Source organism: Bos javanicus, chromosome 4 (assembly GCF_032452875.1).
Source record: "Bos javanicus breed banteng chromosome 4, ARS-OSU_banteng_1.0, whole genome shotgun sequence".
Lineage (NCBI taxonomy): Eukaryota > Metazoa > Chordata > Mammalia > Artiodactyla > Bovidae > Bos > Bos javanicus.
Window position 1 is genome coordinate 6,088,260 of NC_083871.1, and position 23,643 is coordinate 6,111,902.

Below are 23,643 nucleotides of genomic sequence, written 5' to 3' on the forward strand. Positions count from 1 at the left end.
CTGCCGGGCGACATGGGCAGACAGGGAGCAGGAAGCTGGTGGATGAACGAAGAGCTCCCACTGACCAGGCTGGGTCTTTGTGTCAGGGAATCTCAGACCTCAGCTGGAATGTAGACCCAGGAGAGACTGCAGCTTGCCCACTTCTGGCTCATTTCTAGCTAACTCGTGGCAGTTCCCCCCACCCCTGACCTCTCTAGGCATTTCCATAGCACAGTGATCAAACCCCAAATTACCTAGCCTCGGAACAGACGGACATACTTCCTCCCAGTTTATTTAACACACATCCTCATGGCATGGTCTCTATGTTGTAAATATTTTAATATTAACTTATTTAATACTTATTTTAAAGTTATCAACTATTATTCCCATTTTACAGATGAGAAAGAGGTCTAGTGACTTTCCTGCATGAGGTCTGGAACATGGCAGTCTGGGATTCACACTGTCTTAGCCATTCAGTTCCAAGTGTGCTGTCTCTTGCCCAGATAAGACATTTCTCAGGATAACTGGCAGTGAGGAGCTTTCATTCCCTTCTGGGAAAAGCCCATCTTCGCCTCCCAGGGTAGAGTCTTGGACCCTGACCTTAACCAGGCAATCCCCAAACAGCCCAATGTGGGGAAGTTTCTGAAGGTCTGCACTGTGCAGCCTAACCCATCTGTGCAGCATCTTCATAACCAATCCAGTTTCAGGGTGCAGCGCACAGACCACTGCTGGCCCTGGAACCAGCTAGCATCTCCTGATAACAGGCACCTCCAATTAGCACTGGGAAAATCCTAGATCCATCTGTACACACCTAACATCTTGATGCCAAGAAATCTGTTTTTGCTTATGACACTTCGGTCCACAGATGAAAGGGTTTTCCCTCCTGGCACCAAAAACATGGACTGTTTTCCAACAGCAGTTTCCCACCTGTCTGACAGCACTGCCTGGAGTCAGCATCCAACCCCATCTGTTAAGGGCTCAGTCCCTCAAATACCCTCACCTCACTACCAGCCCGGGCCTCCTGGCCTCCTACCTGACCTGCTATATATTGGGGGTCCCCACCACTCCCTTGTCAGGATCCGCTGTTGGCCAGAACAGTTTACAGAACTCAGGAAGTTACTTTATTTGCATCCTCAAGTTTCACATGAAGTATCCGACTCAGGGACAACCAGATAGCAGAGAGACATAGGGTGGGGCAGGGGGAGGGAGTGGGGGCTTCCATTCCCCACCCCCACTCCCTCGAGGGCACGGCTCTCCAAGCAGCCTGATGTGCTCAGTCAGTCAGTCAGTTCAGCTGCTCAGTCGTGTCCAACTCCTTGTGACCCCATGGACTGCAGCATGCCAGGCTTCCCTGTCTATCTCCAACTCCCAGAGCTTGCTGAAACTCATGTCCATCGAGTCAATGATGCCATCACCAATGTGAAAGTGCTCCAAACCCTATGGATTAGGAGTTTTCATGGAGATTCCAGTACATCACTAGTTGATTAAATCACTGGCCATTGTGATTAGCCCAAGTCTCTGGTCGCCTTCCCCCACTGGAGGTGGGAATGGGATGGTGCTGAAGGTTCCCCCCTTCTCACTATGGTGACCACCTCCATCTTTACTCTGTCTGTGGGCCTGCCAGGAGCAGCCTCCCTAGAATGAAAGAGATTCCTGATACCCACAGAATCCAGAGGATTTAGGAGCTCTGTGTCAGGAGCCAGGGACATAGACCTAATACATAACTCTTATTATATCAGACCTAAGATACCTCCTGGAATCATATACCTCCTCCCTAAAATGCAGAAAGCAGCCAAATTTCCTGACAACAGAGAATCTCATTCCTGCTGACTCCATGCCTGACACAGGAGGAATTTGTAGAAAAGCCAAGATTTAAAAAAAAAGAGGCAGGAATATTACTCGGCTCTATAAAAGAATGACATAATGACATTTGCAACAATATAAATGGACCTAAAAGTGATCATACTAAGTGAAGTAAGTCAGAAAGAGAATGACGAGTATCATATGAGATCACTTACACGTGGAATTCAGAAAGATGATACAGGGGAACTTATTTACAAAACAGACACAGAAAACACACTTATGGTTAACAAACGGGAAAGGAAGGGAGAGGGATAACCTGGGAGTTTGGGATTAAAATATATACACTACTATATAGAAAATAGATAAACTTAAGGGCCTATTACACAGCACGTGTGTGTGTGCTCAGTAGCTCATTAGTGCCCAACTCTTTGCAACCCCATGGACTGTCGCCCACCAGGCTGCTCTGTCCATGGAATTCTCCAGGCAAGAATACTAGAGTGGGAAGCCATTCGTTTCTCCAGGGGATCTTCCCAACCCAGGGATCAAACCCAGGTCTCCCGCATTGCCGGCAGATTCTTTACCACTGAGACATCTGGAAAGCCCATTTTATAGCACAGGGAACCGTAATAATCTATATGGGAAAGAACCTGGAAAAGAATCTGTATATCAGAATCACTTTGTTGTGTATCTGAAACAAACACAACATTGTAAACCAACTATCTGTGTGCTCATGCTGTTGTGTCTGACTCTTTGCGACCCTTTGGACAGTAGCCTGTCAGGCTTCTCTGTCCATGGCATTTTCTAAGCATGAATACTGGAGTGAGTTGCTTCAGTAGAAAATAAAAATTAAATTAAAAACTAATAAATTGAAAACAAAGGAGAGGTGAGCTGATTATCCCAAGGGATAAGGAGGAAGACCCCAGAGGAAGCAGGTTCCAACCATCCATTGACTTCACACCTGTGCCCCTTAACCTGAGAGTCCAGGTTAGCAACAAATATTGCTGGTCTTTTATTCAGAAGGCCTGTATTTGAGGAAAGGAATGGAGCTTGCCTAATGGCTTTTTGATCGAAGAATTGTTTCGTTGCTTTTCTCAATCATGGAAATCTCCAAATATATAAGAACATTTTTTGCTTTTTTTAAAACTGCATTTGATATCAGTACTTATTTCTTCAGTATTCCTGTATCACCTGCCATCACCTACACCTGTCATAAACAGTAGAAAAAATAAGAAAGTACTGTGAGAGTAAGTTGCTTGTATGAATTGGATAAATTTGGAACTATCATTTTGGAGAAAGTTGAGTGTGATTCCACAGGTAGAGATGCAAAATGGATGGTTGAGGAAAGAAGAAAGGAGGAAGAAAAGAACAATGGATTCATACAGAGAAGACCCATGACACATATAGGAGACTATACATATACACCCCATATACAGAAGATCCGGACCCTGCCATTGATAAGAGCAAGACCCTATGAGGCCTTCCCAGAACAGACCCCCACACATGTCTTCCACCTGCCTTTTGTCTATAGAAAAACTTTAGTCTAAGAATAAATTTATTCAGAGAAGTGAGAAAATACAGAAAGGAAAACTCAAGCAAGACAAAATGATAATAGATTAGCCAATAAACAAAGTCAAAGACTTCAGTTCTTCCTCAAGGACTGTAGCTAATACTCTGAGCCATGTCCTTTGAGCTGTTTTGCAGAGGCGGAGACCCCCACCAGGTGAGAGAAATTACTGTGTGCTGCTCACAAGCACATGGAACCCGGACCAGAGGGAACCAGAAGGTCCCTGATGATGACGCTGACTCCTAATTACCTCACCACCAGCCCACCAGAAGAATGTCCACAAGTTGATCACGCCCTGTCCTTGAACACTATACGACTCCTCACTACCCTGTCCAGGGCAGGACACATAATTTTGAGGGCATTAGCCTCCCATGGTCCCCTTTGCCTGGCAAAACAATAAACCTGTTATTTTCTGCTTCACCCAAAACTCTGTCTCTGCATTTCTATTCAGCACAGGTGAACAGAGTACAAGTTTCAGCGACATCTCCAGGCATTAGAGAGGAGCCAAGTCACAATGAGGAGTGTTAAAATGGAGGAATATTTTATTGGGAAAGACACAGAGAGGCCTTACTTGGTAACTGTCTTCAAATGTTACCCTCACTCTGACATGAAGAGTCTGTGCCTCAAACAGCAAGTGACACAGAGGGACAGTTATTTTCAATGTGAAAAGTCAACTTATCAGCAAATAGAATGTGATTTCTCACAGGTCAGTAAATGCTCCTCTCGGTGGGTGCTGGCTGGGGACAGGAAAATCAACAGTTGAGAAATAGTGGGGGAAACACCTCCAAGAGACTGAAAACTACAGTACGTGACCTTTAATCTCTCTTCTGTATCTGAGATTCCAACAGTCTATGAAAATAAGAGAATCTGGCTAAATTACACGGTAGAAATACCACCAACAGCACGGGTTATTTTTCTGTGAGAAGCTCTAATCTGTGCAACCCATGTCTGGCAAAGGACTTGCCCATAACCACACCTATCACTTGGGCACTGTTTCCTGGGGTCGGGCTCTGGCCTCGATGCCTTAGAGGTCCGCTGCATTTATCCCCCCACAGTCCTTGGAGGTAGATCATGAGTAGTGGGGTCAGGATCTGAACTCTGCCTCCACCACCTAGCACCAGCCCCTCTGGCATAAGAACACCATGTGTTCCCTTTGTTGTGCAGAAGCTTTTAATTTTAATTAGGCCCCATTTGTTTATTTTTGCTTTTATTTCCAAAATTCTGGGAGGTGGGTCATAAGAGGATACTGCTGTGATTTATGTCAGAGAGTGTTTTGCCTATGTTCTCCTCTAGGAGTTTTATAGTTTCTGGTCTTACATTTAGATCTTTAAGCTTCTGCACAACAAAGGAAACTTAAGCAAGGTGAAAAGACAGCCTTCAGAATGGGAGGAAATAATAGCAAATGAAGCAACTGACAAAGAATTAATCTCAAAAATATGCAGGAAACTCCTGCAGCTCAATTCCAGAAAAATAAATGACCCAATCAAAAAATGGGCCAAAGAACTAAGCAGACATTTCTCCAAAGAAGACATCCAGATGGCTAACAAACACATGAAAAGATGCTCAACATCACTCATAATCAGAGAAATGCAAATCAAAACCACAATGAGGTACCATTTCACGCCAGTCAGAATGGCTGCGATCCAAAAGTCTACAAGCCATAAATGCTGGAGACGGTGTGGAGAAAAGGGAACCCTCTTACACTGTTGGTGGGAATGCAAACTAGTACAGCCACTATGGAGAACAGTGTGGAGATTCCTTAAAAAACTGGAAATAGAACTGCCATATGACCCAGCAATTCCACTGCTGGGCATACACACCGAGGAAACTAGAATTGAAATATACACGTGTACCCCAATGTTCATCGCAGCAGTGTTTACAATAGCCAGGACATGGAAGCAACCTAGATGTCCATCAGCAAATGAGTGGATAAGAAAGCTGTGGTACATATACATTATGGAGTATTACTCAGCCATTACAAAGAATACATTTGAATCAGTTCTAATGAGGTGGATGAAACTGGTAAGTAAGACAGAAAGAAAAACACCAATACAGTATACTAATGCATATATATGGAATTTAGAAAGATAGTAATGATAACCCTGTATGCGAGACAGCAAAAGAGACACAGACGTATAGAACAGTCTTTTGGACTCTGTGGGAGAGGGTGAGGGTGGGATGATTTGGGAGAATGGCATTGCATGTATATTATCATATGTGAAATGAATCACCAGTCCAGGTTCGATGCATGAGACAGGATGCTCGGGGCTGGTGCACTGGGATGATCCAGAAGGATGGGATGGGGATAGAGGTGGGAGGGGGGTTCAGGATGGGGGACACATGTACACCTGTTGTGGATTCATGTCAATGTATGGCAAAACCAATACAATATTGTAAAGTAATTAGCCTCCAATTAAAATAAATTTATATTAAAAAATAAATAGATAAAAATTCTCAAATTCCAGGGAATAAGTGTCAGAAAACTGGAAAAAAGAAAAAAAAAAAAGAATACCTTGTGTTAGCTTCCTAGGGCTGCTGAAAAGAAAAGAAATTTGCTCTCAGAGTTCTGGAGGCCAGGATCAGGAAGTGGAGAGGCCAGCCAGGCCACTCTCCCTCCAAAGCCCCACGGAGGATCCTTCCCCGTCTGTTCCAGCCTCTGGCAGCCCAGGTGTTCGCTGGCATGTGGCTGCATACCTCCTACTTCTGCCTCATCTTCAGGTGGTTGTCTTCTCTCTCTGTCTCTTCTTCTCTATTGAAGCATCAGTTCCCTGGATTAGGGTCCATCTCAATCCTGTATGACCTCAGGTTAGCTCAGTTACATCTGCAAAGACCTTATTTCCAAATAAGGTGACATTCACAGATACTGGATGTATGTATGTTTTTTTTAGAGGGGGGGATACAATTCAACTCACAACATACAGTATTAAACTGGAAGTGCCAGAGGTATGGACTCATGTTGGCAGTAGATTCAGGAGGAAAACAATAGAAGTGGGTCGTTCCTTTCCTGCTCTGTCCACTCATTTCAGGGGAGGCCCATCTCCCCACTCACCAGCTCCATTCATGTTGCTGATGCCAGGGAACCTGTCAGAGCCTCACGGTTCATTCAGTGAGCTAGGGAAAACCTGTTACTGAAATTGCATGTCTCATTCACTCCAGGTCCACCCACCCTTTACTTCTCTGATGGAGGCAGGGACCCATGCCCTCCACCCTCAATTTTCACTCTGCCTTCTTCCTGAATGCTGAGTTAAGGAGGTGAAAGGTGGGAACTTGGTCAGAGTCCAGCCACAATCAGGAATCCCACGCAGAAGGAATTGACTCTTGTTCCATCTGCTTCCACCTCCCCTCCACCACATCCATTTCCCAGGATCTACAAACACACCACTTTTAAAATTAAAGTGACTCTCCTGGCAGACGAAGATGCACATTATTTGAGGTCATATTCTCCCTCTGCTTAAAAACAAATGAGATTACTGAAGTGTGCATTGGCATTTGTTGGAGATCATGTTTATAATATTCATGAGTATGGAAATGAGAGGCCAGCTCCCAGAATCCCTCACACCAAGAGCTTGCACTCTGTTCACTGTAAGTGAAAACTTCTTCCCTTGCAGGTTTAAAATTTTTTACTAAGCAGAAAAACAACAACAACAACAAAAAAACAGTGTATGGTCTCAGGAGGAAAGTGGAAGACCTGCTTAGCTCAAGCACTACACTCTTACAAATTATGCTAAAGTATTAGGACAGTATTCTAAAATATCCCATTTGTAACAGAAAAGGTCTTGCTTTAGATTAGGGCTTGAATCCCCCAAATATCACTAATAACACTAGTGGTACCAATAAATATAATACAGCAGCACAGCTTCTGCTGAGTGTCTGCAATGTGCAAGCTTCTGCTTTGACAATTTAAGTATTAGAGCTCATACTAACCATAACTCTTACAATAACGTCTTGGGTTAGAGATGCTTATTCTTGGTTTATAGGTGAGGAGGAGGTTGAAATTCAGACAGGGCATGGAATTGAGTTAGATTTTTGCCAACTATGCAGGAAGAAAAAACTACTGGATTGGGAAATGCTTTTCTGTCAAATGTGCAAAAGTAAAGTGGCAACGCTAGAGTCACTTGGAGAAATTTTAATATGTGAACAATGGGCTTCCCAGATGGCACTGTGGTAAAGAACTCGCCTGCCAACGCAGGAGACGCAAGAGACACAAGTTCAATCCTGGGCCTGGAAGATCCCCTGGAGGAGGGCAAAGCAATCCACTCCAGTATTCTTGCCTGGGAAATCCCATGGACAGAGGAGCCTGGCAGGCTACAATCCATAGGGTCGCACAGATCAGATACGACTCAAGTGACTTAACACACACTCACACGCATGAACAGTACTCTTAGGAGGCTAAGGTGGTGGTTTATATAATACAAATTCTCCAAAATGCTATCACTAAAACTTTGGTGATGAAAATCACTGAAAATTGCTATTACCCAAATATGTAGTATTGACATGATTTCTAAATATACAAGTAGAAAAACAGCTAGTAAACAAAGCTATTAAGCTGGTCTTAAGATAATGTTTTTAATTTTCATTTTATTCTGGGTAATTATAATAATTAGTGAATTATTTAGTATATTATGAAGAATTACAATAAAAAGTCTTTTGTTACTATCTAATCCAAGAGATGAATTGTGAGCTACCCTTTTCCCTTGTTTATTTTTAAAAGGTATTGTCCAATCATTCCCTTTTATTTTATTTCCACTTTAAAAAATTTTTAAAGAAAGGTCCTAAAAGAAGTGTTCCATCTCACACTCCTTTAGGCCTTGCATTTCAATGTCATGTGCTGTTAGTTGCTCCAGGAACTGCACAGTCGTTTTCTCCAGCCCTGGTGCCAGGCACTCACTTTCTGGAGAAGCAGTGCCCACAGGCAGGAGAGGAGGAGGCCCTGTGGCTTCCCAAGGAGTGTCTTCTCTTTCCTCTCTGAGAGAGGTGCTCAGGAGGGCACGATCTTCCCCAGCGCGGCCCCTTCTTGCTTTAAACCAGAATATGTCAGCAGGTTCCTGGGGTTGTAGGTGTGCCCTTGGGACACTGAGGTGATGAGCCCAGGTAGGATGATGGCAGGATGAGAAGGTGGGAAGATGGTCCTTTGTGTGACCCCCTCAGCTCATTCCATCGACTCCACACTTCTCAAGTGACTCATGGCATGAACTATTAAGTTGGTGCAAAAGTGTGGTTTTTACTTCGTTGAACCCTGCCATTTGATACTGGAATACATTCTTAAATGTGGTTATATTATACACCATTTTCATGCTCATTTTTGCTTCATGTTTTTTGCTAATGAATTATTACTGGCTGTTTACTTTATATGTATTTTAGACTATGGAAATGATGCAAGACAAAAAACAAATTTGAGTGATTTTCTTATTTGAGTTCAAAATGGGTCATAAAGCAGCAGAGACAACTTGCAACATCAACAACACACTTGGCCCAGGAACTGTTAACAGACGTACAATGCAGTGGTGGTTCAGGAAGTTTTGCAAAGGAGATGAGAGCCCTGAAGATGAGGAATGTAGCGGCCTGCCATCAGAAGTTGACAATGACCCATTGAGAGCCATCATGAAAGCTGATCAGAGGCTGACAATGACAAGCTGAGGGCATCGTTGAACCTGATCCTCTTACAACTATATGAGGAGGTGCCCAAGAACTCAATGTCGACTATTCTACGGTCATTTGGCATTTGAAGCAAGTTGGAAAGGTAAAAATGTTTGGTAAGTGGGTACCTCATGAGCTGACTACAAATCCCCCCCCAAAAAAATCATCATTTTAAAATGTCATCTTCTCTTATTCTATTCAACAACAATGGACCATTTCTCAGATTGCAATGTGTGAAGAAAACTGGGTTTTATATGACAACCAGGTCAGTGGTTGGACCTAGAAAAAGCTCCATAGCACTTCCAAAAGCCAAACTTGCACCAAAAAAGGGGTCATGGTCACTGTTAGGTGGTGTGCTGCCCATCTGATCCACTACAGCTTCCTGAATCCCAGCAAAAACATCTCTGAGAAGTATGCTCAGAGAATCAATGAGATGCACCCAAAACTACAAAGCTGCAGCCAGCAATGGTCAACAGAAAGGCCCCAATTCTTCTCCACAACAATGCCCTACCACAACCAACACTTCAAAAGTTAAACAAGTTGGGCTATGAAGTTTTGCCTCATCCCTGACCAAATACCATTTCTTCAAGCATCTCAGCAACTTTTTCCAGGGGAAATGCTTCCACAAGCAGCAAGACTCAGAAAATGCTTTCCAAGAGTCTGTTGAATCCCGAAGTACAGATTTTTATGCAATGGGAATAAACAAACATTTCTGGTTGGCAAGAACATGTTGATTGTAATGGTTCCTATTTTAATTAGTCACAATATGTTTGAACCTAGTTATAATGATTTAAAATTCAAGGTCTGAAACCATAATTACTTTTGCACCAACCTAATACCCAGAGGAGCTCATGATCTGAGCCACAGTCAGCTCCTGGTCTTGTTTTTGCTGACTATATAGAACTTCTCCATCTTTGGCTGCAAAGAATATAATCAATCTGATTTCGGTGTTGACCATCTGGTGATGTCCATGTGTAGAGTCTTCTCTTGTGTTGTTGGAAGAGGGTGTTTGCTATGACCAGTGCATTCTCTTGGCAAAACTCTATTAGCCTTTGCCCTGTTTCATTCCGTATTCCAAGGCCAAATTTGCCTGTTACTCCAAGTGTTTCTTCCAGGACTGGAAAAGGTCAGATTTCATTCCAATCCCAAAGAAAAGCAATGCTAAAGAATGCTCAAACTACCACACAATTGCACTCATCTCACACGCTAGTAAGGTAATGCTCAAAATTCTCCAAGCCAGGCTTCAGCAATATGTGAACCGTGAACTTCCAGATATTCAAGCTGGTTTTAGAAAAGGCAGAGGAACCAGAGATCAAATTGCCAACATCTGCTGGATCATGGAAAAAGCAAGAGAGTTCCAGAAAAACATCTATTTCTGTTTTGTTGACTATGCCAAAGCCTTTGACTGTGTGGATCACAACAAACTGTGGAAAATTCTGAAAGAGATGGGAATACCAGACCACCTGATCTGCCTCTTGAGAAACTTGTATGCAGGTCAAGAAGCAACAGTTAGAACTGGACATGGAACAACAGACTGGTTCCAAGTAGGAAAAGGAGTACGTCAAGGCTGTATATTGTCACCCTGCTTATTTAACTTATATGCAGAGTGCATTATGAGAAACTCTGGGCTGGAAGAAGCACAAGCTGGAATCAAGATGGTCAGGAGAAATATCAATAACCTCAGATATGCAGATGACACCACCCTTATGGCAGAAAGTGAAGAGGAACTAAAAAGCCTCTTGATGAAAGTGAAAGAGGAGAATGAAAAAGTTGGCTTAAAGCTCAACATTCAGAAAACGAAGATCATGGCATCTGGTCCCATCACTTCATGGCAAATAGATGGGGAAACAGTGGAAACAGTGTCAGACTTTATTTTTTTGGGCTCCAAAATCACTGCAGATGGTGATTGCAGCCATGAAATTAAAAGACGCTTACTCCTTGGAAGAAAAGTTATGACCAACCTAGATAGTATATTGAAAAGCAGAGACATTATTTTGCCAACAAAGGTCCATCTAGTCAAGGCTATGGTTTTTCCAGTGGTCATGTATGGATGTGAGAGTTGGACTGTGAAGAAAGCTGAGCGCCGAAGAATTGATGCTTTTGAACTGTGGTGTTGGAGAATACTCTTGAGAGTCCCTTGGACTGCAAGGAGATCCAACCAGCCCATTCTGAAGGAGATCAGCCCTGGGATTTCTTTGGAAGGAATGATGCTAAAGCAGAAATTCCAGTACTTTGGCCACTTTATGCGAAGAGTTGACTCATTGGAAAAGACTCTGATGCTGGGAGGGATTGGGGGCAGTAGGAAAAGGGGACGACAGAGGATGAGATAGCTGGATGGCATCACCGACTTGATGGATGTGAGTTTGAGTGAACTCCAGGTGACGGTGATGGACAGGGAGGCCTGGCGTGCTGCGGTTCATGGGGTCACAAAGAGTCGGACACGACTGAGCGACTGAACTGAACTGAACTGAATACCCAGAAGTGGCTGTGAGGGGTATTCCGTTCCTTGTTCTGCGCCAGGACAGTCCCTGGGAAGAAGGGCATGCTTCCCAGTCTTCCAGGAGCAAGTCCTCCAGGGCCAACGGAAGAAAAGGACGCGCTGCCTGAGTGACGGGGGGATCTGAGATGCGGATTCTAACTCCCAGATTGAGTCTAAAAATGTGTGTGAGGGAGTCCCGTTCCCAAAGGAAATAACCAGACCAACTTACCTAGGGAGCTAGTCAGAGCTTGGTAACGGAGACACGGGGGCGGGGCCGGGGCGGGACTGCGAGCTCAGACCCCGCCCCCGGAAGCCTACAGCGCTTCCCCGCCCGCGCTCTCAGTGTCTCACAGACTCACGCACGCCGGGATGCACGCACGCATGCAAGGCGGGGCTGAACCGGCAGCAGTGCGCAGGCGCACACAGTCCGCGCGCTTTTCGGACGCCGCAGGTCGGCGGGGAGAGCTTTGGGAGGCTAAGGCTGGGGTGGGGCGTGGGGCCGGGAAGGCTGAAGGGCGAGTGGCTCCACGTGCGGGCAGGCCGACCCGGGAGTGTGGTCTCGCGGCTGGTAAGGCTCCGGCAGCAGCGGGTCGGGAGCCGGCCTCTGAGGAGGCGGTGTCCCGGGGGCCGGGCGGGCGGCGATCTGCGGAGGCTCCGCGGGGGGAGGCGGGGCCGGGCCTGGGGCCAGAAGGGTGGGCTTGCACCCGAGGCCAGGGCCAGCGGGCAGTGGGCGGTCCCACCCTGTGAGCGCCGCAGGGTCCGCCATCCGCAGCCCGGTCAGCGGGGTGACCACTGTCCCCGGGGACACTCCTCCGGGTTCAGGGGGAGGGTCCGTGTGGTGGGGAGCACCTACCGTCTGGATCAACACCGCATCCTACAACAGGCAGGGAAAACCCCAGCAGATGGGACTGCAGCTCACACATCACTGCCGAGTAACCGTTGTAGAGATCTAGGAAGCGGTGCCCCGGACCAGACTGTGCTGCTGAGGGGGCGCTGGCCAAGCTGTCTTTGGTTTGTGTGTCCGTAGTCCTTGGGTGAATGATTGCGTTGAAAGGAAAAAGGAAGACTTGAGAGGTGAATGTTGAATAAATCGGAGAGGGTGGAAAGGAAAGAGCAGGGAACTGGGGGGACAGTGATTAGAACGCTGAGACTTTGGAAGAATCCCAGGGTTGCAGATGATAAGATGGGATGAAGCTGTGGGAGAGGAATAGGATGTTCATGGTAACAAGAAAGTTGGTTGTAAGTGACTTCCAAGTCACCTCTCTTGCAATTTCTCATTTCTCGTATTGTGGGATTAAAATAGGGTAAAATGGAATAGTGGAAAGAGGGATAAATTGTCACGAGATGTCAGTTCTAGTTTTGACTTTATAGCTGTAAGCAAATTAGGATCTCTCTGAGTGTTAAGTTTATTTTTTCCAAAAATATTACAGAGGTTTATGAACACCTACTTAAAATATGACTGGTTCTCTGTAGGGTTCATGGGAGAAAGCTGTATTAAGCATGGTTCTTGCACCAAAAGAACCTGCTGATTATTAAGCTATATTTACAGGTAATTTCGAAGGTAAAATTTAAAATACATAAAGTTCTTGGTTTTTACTTCACTGCAGTACCCTTAGGAAGCTTCAACATTTTCTTACACATTTTTCTTGTGGATTGTCAGGTGAATTCTACACATCCACCAACATTCATCTACAGTTCTGTAAAAATAATTTTAACTTAATGTAAGGAGGCTTGTAAGACTAACATGAGGGGAAAAAGATCTAAAATAAAGCACCGTACTACCCACTCGTTCTCATTTCATCACAACAGCTTCGCTTTATAAAGCATCTTGTGAAACTGGGAAATGGTGAGAGATTCTGGGGCATCCTGTTTTAAGTGCTCATCTACCTGTTCCAAATCCTTGGAAACATTTAGTATGTGATAATTGTTCATGTTTGTTATCTGTGACTTTTGGTGGCACTGTGAAGGGGCATTTTGTCCAGGGTAAAGTGGACATGAACTTCGTGAAACTGCTCATGTGTGAATTCTGGCACCATTGCTCAATGGCTGTGTGACCTCAACTTAAGTTTCTGAACTCTCAGCCTCAGTGTGCATTTGTGCAGTAAAGAGGCAAATAGTAATTTTCAGGTATTTTCGTATTCATTATTTGACTTGATTCTCACAATGATTTCTCTCATTTTACAGATAAAACTGAAGGCCCAGCAATAGGAAGAAGCTACCATGACATTGTTCCTCTGATTGTCCTTAGAGACCAGACTTACACCTATCTGCTTGACTTGGTTTGTTTTGCTTTGCTTATCTCTGGTTCCATTGTTTTCCATGTTGCTGCCACTGTCTTTGATCTTTTGCATTTAGTGTTTGTGGTGGTTCTGGGGAGAGTGACCTATTAACTAACTAGGCCCATGGCCCTGATGGGACCCAAGACTTTGCAGAGGGTGGTCCTTTGAAGTGCCCTCAGAATGCCCAGCCACCTCTGGTCACTAACACCACCCTCTAAACCTTGTGAATGTTTTTCCTATTCACATGGAAAATTGTTATATAACTAAAACAGTTTAACCCATAACAGAGCAGTATTAACTCTTTAATCTTTTAAATAGATGTTTCCACTATAAATAGCCTTTCTTTATAAATTTATAAATAAAAAGTCCAGTGTGTTTTCCTTAAAATGGGCAAAGATTTTAAAAGTATGTTTAAAGTGTTATGTCTTTGTTTCCTTCTAAACTGAATTTTTTTCATCTTTGTTATTTATCATAGAGCCTCTAAAATGCAGGCCTCCAGCTCCAGGTCTGTACACCTGAGTGACTGGCAGAAGAATTACTTTGCACTTACATCTGGTACGTGTACACCTGGACAGAAGGCAGATGCCTACCGAGCGCAGATACTCCGCATTCAGTATGCATGGGCAAACTCTGATATCTCCCAGGTCTGTGCTACTACACTGTTCAGAAAATACGCAGAGAAATATTCTGCAGTTATTGATTCTGACAATGTTGAAACTGGCTTGAATAACTATGCAGAAAGCATTTTAACTCTTGCAAGATCTCAGCAAACTGACAGTGACAAATGGAAGTCTGGATTGTCAGTAAATAATGTGTTCAAACTGAGCAGTGTGCAGGAGATGATGCGTGCTGGCAAGAAATCCAAAGACTCTCTGTTGGCGCCTGCTGATGCATCACTAGTCATCCACAAAGAGGCCACTGTCTTTGACCTTCCTACATTTAGCGTTTGTGGTGGTTCTGGGGAGAGCAACCTGTTGACTAACTCAGCCCATGGTGCCGACAGGACTCAAGAGTTTCCAGAGGGTGGTCCTTCTTTGACGTGCTCTCAGAGTGCCCAGCCACCTCTGGTCAATAACACCACTAAGACGTGTCCTGTAGCCTCAGCACCTTTTGGTGAGTCAGGCCTTGCAAAGTTCCATGCCAAACCATTATTTGGGAATGTCAAAAAGGAAAATAACAGCTTTGTAAAAGGCAATATAGGTCTCAATGTGTTCTCATCTAATCAGTCTTGTTTTCCTTCTTTCTGTGAAAATGCACGGGACAAAAAAGCTTTTTATGGTGCTGGCACCATTGATGCACTTTCCACCCCAATACTGAATAAGGCTTTTAGTAAAACAGAAGATAATGGCCAAAGAGGGGAGAGCAGCCTGCCTGCTTTTAAAACTGCAAAGGAACAGTTATGGGTAGATCAGCAGAAAAAGCACCACCAGCCCCAACGTGCATCAGGGTCTTCATATGGTGGAGTGAAAAAGTCTCTGGGGGCTGGTAGATCCCGAGGGATATTTGGAAAGTTTGTTCCTCCTGTACCTAAGCAAGATGGGGGAGATCTGGGTGGGGGGATGCAGTATAAGCCTCAGGGTGCAGGTACTGCAGACCCAGCACATCCCATGGACGAGCGTCTGAAAAACTTGGAGCCCAGAATGATTGAACTTATTATGAATGAGATTATGGATCAGGGACCTCCAGTAAATTGGGAAGATATCGCAGGCGTGGAATTTGCCAAGACCACAATAAAGGAGATAGTTGTGTGGCCCATGTTGCGGCCAGACATATTCACTGGCCTACGAGGACCCCCTAAAGGCATTCTGCTCTTCGGTCCTCCTGGCACTGGTAAGACTCTGATTGGCAAGTGCATTGCTAGTCAGGCTGGGGCAACATTCTTCAGTATCTCTGCTTCCTCCTTGACTTCCAAGTGGGTGGGTGAGGGGGAGAAAATGGTCCGTGCATTGTTTGCTGTAGCAAGATGTCAGCAACCAGCTGTGATATTTATTGATGAAATTGATTCCTTGTTATCTCAACGCGGAGATGGTGAGCACGAATCTTCTAGAAGGATAAAAACCGAATTTCTAGTTCAGTTAGATGGGGCAGCCACATCTTCTGAAGACCGTATTCTAGTGGTGGGAGCGACCAACCGGCCACAAGAAATTGACGAGGCTGCCCGGAGAAGGCTGGTGAAAAGGCTGTATATTCCCCTCCCAGAAGCTTCAGCCAGGAAACAGATAGTAGTTAATCTGATGTCCAAGGAGCAGTGCTGCCTCAGTGAGGAGGAGCTCGAGCTGGTGGTGCAGCATTCTGATGGGTTCTCTGGGGCAGACATGACTCAGCTGTGCCGGGAGGCATCTCTGGGTCCTATTCGCAGTTTGCAGGCTGTTGACATTGCCACCATAACACCTGATCAAGTTCGCCCAATAGCTTACAGTGACTTTGAAAATGCTTTCAGAACTGTGCGACCTAGTGTATCTCCTGAAGATTTAGAGCTTTATGAAAACTGGAACAGGACTTTTGGTTGTGGAAAATAAATGGGACACTTAGGATGGCATCTTTGTAGTCTTGTCTTTCCACTTTTTATTATAGCAAGGAAATTAATGAATTGTTTGTGAAATGTATATTCTGAATCTGTACCTTAAAATAGGATAACAATATGTTAACTTTTACAATTGATTGACTTAGACTATATTAATATAAGCTCAATTTTCATTCCAGTTGTTTCCTGATATTTAAGCCTATACATACAAGATAGGAATGCACTTTTTTGTTTTGTTGCTAAGAGGTCTTTTCACGATGTATACTGTGATGAATAGTAAGCTCAAACAGAAACAAAAAAAATGTGATTTCTGTATGAGAATGTATCTGACTTACATGCATGTTTTATTGAAGAAGGTTTCTTGTGAGGATCACATCATGCTTAGTGTTGGCTGCTACTGCTAAGTCGCTTCAGTTGTGTCCGACTCTGTGCAACCCCATAGATGGCGGCCCACCAGGCTCCCCTGTCCCTGGGATTCTCCAGGCAAGAACACTGGAGTGGGTTGCCATTTCCTTCTCCAATGCATGAAAGGGAAAAGTGAAAGTGAAGTCGCTCAGTCGTGTCCGACTCTTCACGACCCTATGGTCTGCAGCCTACCAGGCTCCTCCATCCATGGGATTTTCCAGGCAAGAGTACTGGAGTGGGGTGCCATTGCCTTCTCCATAGTGTTGCCTAGTGTAGTGGTTTACATTAGAAACTGTTGTTTACTGTTGTTTAATGATCTCAACCAAAGCTAGAATAAAAGTGCTAGTTTTTACTTTGTTCTGCCATGTAACCTCTTATGGTTTCCTTCCTTTACCAAGACTAAGCGTGTTCAGAAATGGGTGTAATCTAATATCAGAGGCATCCACAAAACAGAAAGGGGAAGAATGTGTTTTTCCAGGGGGTAGGTGATGTTTACAATTAATATTTTATTTGACACTACTTTATAGCCTGTAGGGTCCGTCTAATTGAAAAATGTTTTTAGGTTTTTCAAATAGACTGTTTCATATTATAAATAATATATGTTCTGTGTAGAAACATTACAAAATAGAGGTGAACAAAAGAAAATAAAAATCACTGTTACCTTACCATTTTGAAGAACACACTATTAACATTTGTGTTGCTTCTTCCAGATGTTTTATATGGGAGTAGGGTTGTGCTCTGTGTTCCCGTTTGTAGTTCACTTTTTTCTTTAAAGTATATGAGTCCTCATCATCTTCCACATTGACATCTATGACATCTTCCTTATGTAAGTGCCTGGGATCCTGTGGTATGAGTGGCCTATAATTTATTCAGCCCTCTGCTGGAGGACATTTAAATCAGGTCATTAGGTTCACCTTTTGTTTATTGTAAACAAAGATATATTAAATGCCTTGGTGATCTTTTAAAAATTATATACATTTCTTGAGTAAAATTCTTGGATTAAGGATTTTTCAGGCTTCTAGCATGTGCTCTATTATAAATTGCCCTCTGAAACAGTGACACCCTGTGTAAAATTCCCACATGCACTGAATCAAAGTGCCTGTTTACCTGTACCAGCTGGACAGATTGAAGTTTTGTTAGCATTCTTTTGCATCTGTTCATTCAAAAAACTATCAGATGCCAGGCAGTGTTCTAGGTGGTGAAAATAGACCAGTGAACAACACAGTTTTCATGGAGATTACTTTCATGTTCTAATGTTTTGAGAACAATACAACTTAAGAAATGAAATTTGAAAATTTTAATTTCAAAAGTAGGTGAATTTAGGCAATTTATATATTGTTTTAATTTTTATTCTTGGTCTGCCTGCTATTTTTGTGCTCTTTTAAAAGCTTTATTTCTCCAACTTTTAATTTTTGCCTTTGAGATATATCTTTTATTATAATTTGGGTATTAAATCTTTTGTCCTAATTTTTTGTTGTATCTTTTAAAATCTTTAAGCATTTCACCATATTTCTTACTATCTATGTCCCTTTCCATTCAACATAACAGCACTATAACATTGGATTTTTGTACAAAATTTGAGCTAGGGAGTTACTTGGCAGTTGTTTCTATGTTATACTAGAAGCATTCTTTTTCTCAGCTTTTTTGTGATTTGCAGTATGTTTCTTGAGGCATTTGGGTAGGAAGTTTCCTGAAACTTAGACTTGAAATTTCTTTGTATCTCTACATTATTAGTATTCTCTTGATTGAATATGGTATTGTTTGGTTGAATTCTTTGCTTCCAAGTGTTTTGTGTGTCACTATCCTTATCCATTATTTTTGAGAAGTAAACATTACCTTTATTTAATATCATTGAAAGATACATTTCCTCTGTAGAAATACACACATTTTACCAACAGATGTAACTCATTTGTATATCAATGCTTAAAAATATTGGTAGGTACAGTATCTGCGTTTTTAGTATCAGGGATTTTTAAATGTTTTTCTTATTCATCTGATTATGGTTCTTTAGTGTGTATTCTTTGGGAAATTCTATTCCAACTTACTGTCTTTGCCATCCTTTTGAAATTCTAATTCATTTTCTCACTTCCAAAATACTTATCCAGTCTACCTCCATGTCAACCAGTTGATAAGGTAGAGTACTTGTAAAGGGCATGGACTTGAACCAGAGGGACATGTTGTTAAACTCTGAGTCTGTCACTGACTGACTGGGACTATAGCCCCCATGACTCTTCAGTCTTGGTTGTGAAATGAGAGTAATCTGTACCTATCTTGTTGGAGAATGAGAATCCTGTGGTACAATACAGGCTTTACAAAGCCTGATTGCTCAATAATTGTGCATCCTCCTCTTTCTGGCTTGATTCTGCCTTCATTGCTTTGAAGGATCATTTTCTTTTCAACTGTTTCATGTGGTTGTTCATTCTAGCTTATTCTTAATTCTACCTTAATCCAGTGTGGTATTGCACAAAAACAGATATATGGATCAATGGAACAGAATAGAGAGCCCAGAAATAAACCCACACACCTATGGTCAATTAATCTGTGTCAAAGGAGACAAGAATATACAATGGACAAAAGAAAAGCCTCTTCAGCAAGTGGTGCTGGAAAGGTTGGACAGTGACATATAAATCAACGAAGTGAGAGCACACTGTCACATCATACACAGAAATAAAATGGCTTTAAGACAAATGTAAGACATGACACCATAAAACTATAAGAGAACATAGGCAAAACATTCTCTGACAAATCTTGTCAGTGTTTTCTTAGTTCAGTCTCCCAAATAGAAATAAAAATAAATAGGACCCAAGCAAAGAAAAAGACAACCTATAAAATGGGAGAAAATATTTGCAAATGAATCAATCAACAAGGAATTAAACTTCAAAATATATAAGCAGCTTATACAGCTCAATTAAAAAAAAACCTACTTGGAAGATCTAAATAGGCACTTCTCAAAAGACATAGAGAAGACTCTTGAGAGTCTCTTGGACTGCAAGGAGATCCAACAAGTCCATTCTAAAGGAGATCAGTCCTGGGTGTTCTTCAGAAGGACTGATGCTAAAGCTGAAACTCCAGTACTTTGGCCACCTCATGGGAAGAGTTGACTCATTGGAAAAGACTGATGCTGGGAGGGATTGGGGGCAGGAGGAGAAGGGGATGAAAGAGGATGAAAGAGGATGAGATGGCTGGATGGCATCACCGACTCAATGGACGTGAGTTTGAGTGAACTCTGGGAGTTGGTGATGGTTTGAGGCCTGGCGTGCTGCAATTCATGGGGTCGCAAAGAATCCGACACGACTGAGTGACAACTGAACTGAAAGACATACGGATGGCTGACAGGCACATGAAAAAATGCTCACCATCAGTAATTAGAGAAATGCAAATGAAAACTAAAATAAGGCATCATCTCACACTGATCAGAATGGCCATGATCAAAAAGTCTACCAATAGGGGGTGCTCCTCAGATGGCAGAGGAATAGGACGGGGAGATCACTTTCTCCCTGACAAATTTATCGAAAGGTCATTTGAATGCTAAGCAAATACCACAAAACAACTTCGCTGTTGGAGAACACCAGGTACCCAGAAAGGCAGCCCATTGTCTTCAAAAGGAGATAGGACAAAATATAAAAGGTAAAAAGACAAAAGAGGGATGGAGACCCATCCCAGGGAGGGAATCGTAAAAGAGAAGTTTCCAAACACCAGGAAACCTCTCACCGGTGGTTCTGTGGGGAGTTTTGGAATCTCAGAGGGCAACATAACTGGGAGGAAAAAATAAATAAAACCCACGGATTACACACCTAACCGCAACTCCCAGAGGAGAAGTAGCCCAGACAGACGCTCGCGTGCACCGCCATCAAGCAGGGGCTGAACAGGGAGGCGCGGGCTTCATTGCTTAGGGTAAGGACCAGGCCTGAATGCCCTGAGGACAATCTGAGGGAGCTAACAACCCAAACCTTGGGATAGCCAGAGAGAGAGAGTAAAAAACTTTCCCGTGAAAAGCTCTAACCTATGGCACTGCTGGGCCGCTCACAGAATAAAGGATTGAGCGAGTACCAGAGGAGAGCTAGCCAGCTACAGACCAGTCCTTCCCCCACTGGAGGCAGAGAGGCAGGTGAGCGATAGCCAGAGCTGGAAGGCGAGGCGGCAAACTCGGCCCCAGAGATGGCATCCTCTACCAAACAGTGAGCAGGCTCCCAGTTGCTAACCAAGTCCTGGTGGTTGACATCCGCCAGGAGGGTTGCAGCCAGAGATCGGCTCCCCAGAGAAGATACATGGCACACTTGAGACGTGCTCCCAGGAAACAGAGCTGGGAAAAGGGCGGGGGAGGGGGGCGTTGATAAGATGCACTGCCCACCTGGGGAGTGTGTGCTTGCTAAGCACCTGGTCAGCTGAGCTTCTCAGACCTGGGAACGGCACAAAACACAAGCCCAACCGAGTCTGTGCAATTGTGGGATACCTGAGAACCTGAACCTGAGTGGCTTAGACTTGGGAAGTGCACACAACACAGGGCCCACTTTAGACAGTTCCCCTGCAGAGCAACCTAGAGTTTGCCGTGAGCCGGGGCAAACCCAGTGTGGCCCAGACACTGTGAGCACTCCCCACACATGCCAGTGATATTTGTTTGCAATGTTCCTCCCTCCCCGCAGCACAATTGAACAAGTGAGCCTAAATACGTGACTGCCCTTGTGTTAGGGCAGAAATTAGACACTGAAAAGACTTGCAAACAGAGGAAGCCAAAATGAGCAAAGAAGAGGGAACCGTTTTGGAAGTGACAGGTGCAACAAATAAAACCCTGTAGTTAGCATTGACTAAATTGGAAGAGGCCTACAGACCTTCAGAAGAGGTATAAGCTAGAAAAAGGAACTGTCTGAAACTGAGCAGACCCCACACTGCCCTCAACAGCTCCAGAGGAAGTCCTAGATATATTTTACTATTCAGTTCAGTTCAGTCGCTCAGTCGTGTCCGACTCTGTGACCCCATGAATCGCAGCATGACAGGCCTCCCTGTCCACCACCGACTCCAGGAGTTCACTCAAACTCATGTCCATCGAGTCAGTGATGCCATCCAGCCATCTCATCCTCTGTCCTCCCCTTCTCCTCCTGCCCCCATTCCCTCCCAGCATCAGGGTCTTTTCCAATGAGTCAACTCTTCGCATGAGGTGGCCAAAGTATTGGAGTTTCAGCTTTAGCATCAGTCCTTCCAAAGAACACCCAGGACTGATCTCCTTTAGGATGGACTAGTTGGATCTCCTTGCAGTCCAAGGGACTCTCAAGAGTCTTCTCCAACACCACAGTTCAAAAGCATCAATTCTTCAGCGCTCAGCTTTCTTTCGGAGAAGGCAAGGGCACCCCACTCCAGTACTCTTGCCTGGAAGATCCCATGGACGGAGGAGCCTGGTGGGCTGCAGTCCATGGGGTCACTAAGAGTTGGACAGGACTGAGCGACTTCATTTTCACTTTTCACTTTCATGCATTGGAGAAGGAAATGGCAACCCACTCCAGTGTTCTTGCCTGGAGAATCTCAGGGATGGGGGAGCCTGGTGGGCTGCCGTCTATGGGGTCACACAGAGTCGGACACGACTGAGGTGACTTAGCAGCAGCAGCTATGTCGCTTCAGTCGTGTCCGACTGCTGCTGCTAAGTCGCCTCAGTCGTGTCCGACTCTTAGTGACCCCATGGACTGCAATCCACCAGGCTCCTCAGTCCTTGGGATTTTCCAGACAAGAATACTGGAGTGGGGTGCCATTAAGCTTTCTTTATAGTCCAACTCTCACATCCATACATGACCACTGGAAAAACCATAGCCTTGACTAGATGGACCTTTGTTGGCAAAGTAATGTCTCTGCTTTTGAGTATGCTATCTAAGTTGGTCATAACTTTACTTCCAAGGAGTAAGTGTCTTTTAATTTTATGGCTGCAATCACTGCAGTGATTTTGGAGCCCAAAAAAATAAAGTCTGACACTTATACTATTATCATTTTTTATTTAAAAAAAATTTTTTTAAGTTCTTTTACTCCTTTAATTTTCATTTTTAAAACCTACTATTACATGGCATAAAAAAGACCCTATTGTCAAAGCAAATTTAATATATATTTTTTTCATAATTTTTGCAATTTTTTTTAAATAATGTATTTTTGAGAGTCTAACCTCAACTCTACATTTTTAATCTTTGCTTTTTGGTAATTGTTATCAATTTTATACCTTTAAGAATCCAATCTTCAGAACCCATTTTTACTTAGGAGTGTGGTTACTGGCTTGATTGCTTTCTCCCCTTTTGACTCTCCTTTTTCTCCCCCAGGTCACCTCTATCTCCTCCCTCCCCCTCCTCTTCTCTACTTAACTGTGTGATCTCTTTGGGTGTTCCAGGCTGTGGAGAACACCTAGGGAACTGATCACAGGCTAGATTGGTCTCTCTTTTTTTGACTCCACCTCCTCTCCTCCTGGTCACCTCTATCTCCTTCCTCCCCCTACTCTTCTCTATGTAACTTCATGAACCTCTCTGGGTGTTCCAGACTGTGGAGAGCAAATAGGGAATTAATTACTGGCTAAATTGCTCTCTCCCCTTTTGATTCCCCCTCTTCTCCTCCTGGTCACCTCTATCTCCCTCCTCCCTCTTCTCTTCCCTATGTAATTCTGTGAACCTCTCTCAGTGTCCCTCACTATGCAGAATCTTTTCACCATGGGCCTAGATGTTTTATCATTGGTGCTGTATGGATGGAGAAGTCCTGAGGCTACTGTAAGAATAAGACTGAATGCCAGAGGCAGGAGGCTTAAATCCAAAACTTGAGAACACCAGAAAACTCCTGACTCTAGGGAACATTAATCAACAAGAGCTTATGCAAAAGCCTCCATACCTACACTGAACCATGCTCTACCCTAGAGCCAACAAGTTTAAGAGCAAGACATACCATGCTAATTCTCCAGCAATGCAGGAACACAACCCTGAGCATTAAAGTGCAGGCTGCCCAAAATCACACC

The 23,643-nt window shown here is 43.9% G+C and overlaps 1 protein-coding gene across 6 annotated transcripts; it reads left to right on the forward strand.

Moving 5' to 3' along the window:
- Positions 1 to 11,829: 11,829 nt before the first annotated feature.
- Positions 11,830 to 16,438, forward strand: FIGNL1 (fidgetin like 1). 6 transcript variants are annotated; one of them, XM_061413329.1, is made up of 4 exons: positions 11,831 to 11,913; positions 12,936 to 13,011; positions 13,647 to 13,741; positions 14,217 to 16,438. In XM_061413329.1, exon 4 carries the CDS (start codon positions 14,227 to 14,229, stop codon positions 16,258 to 16,260), a length of 2,034 nt encoding a protein of 677 aa, XP_061269313.1. In that variant the 5' UTR covers positions 11,831 to 11,913; positions 12,936 to 13,011; positions 13,647 to 13,741; positions 14,217 to 14,226; the 3' UTR covers positions 16,261 to 16,438. The 6 variants fall into 6 exon arrangements, with proteins under 6 accessions (XP_061269317.1, XP_061269313.1, XP_061269312.1 ...); XM_061413328.1 differs by lacking the exon at positions 11,831 to 11,913 and adding an exon at positions 11,920 to 12,030; XM_061413332.1 differs by lacking the exon at positions 11,831 to 11,913 and adding an exon at positions 12,144 to 12,536.
- Positions 16,439 to 23,643: the final 7,205 nt, after the last annotated feature.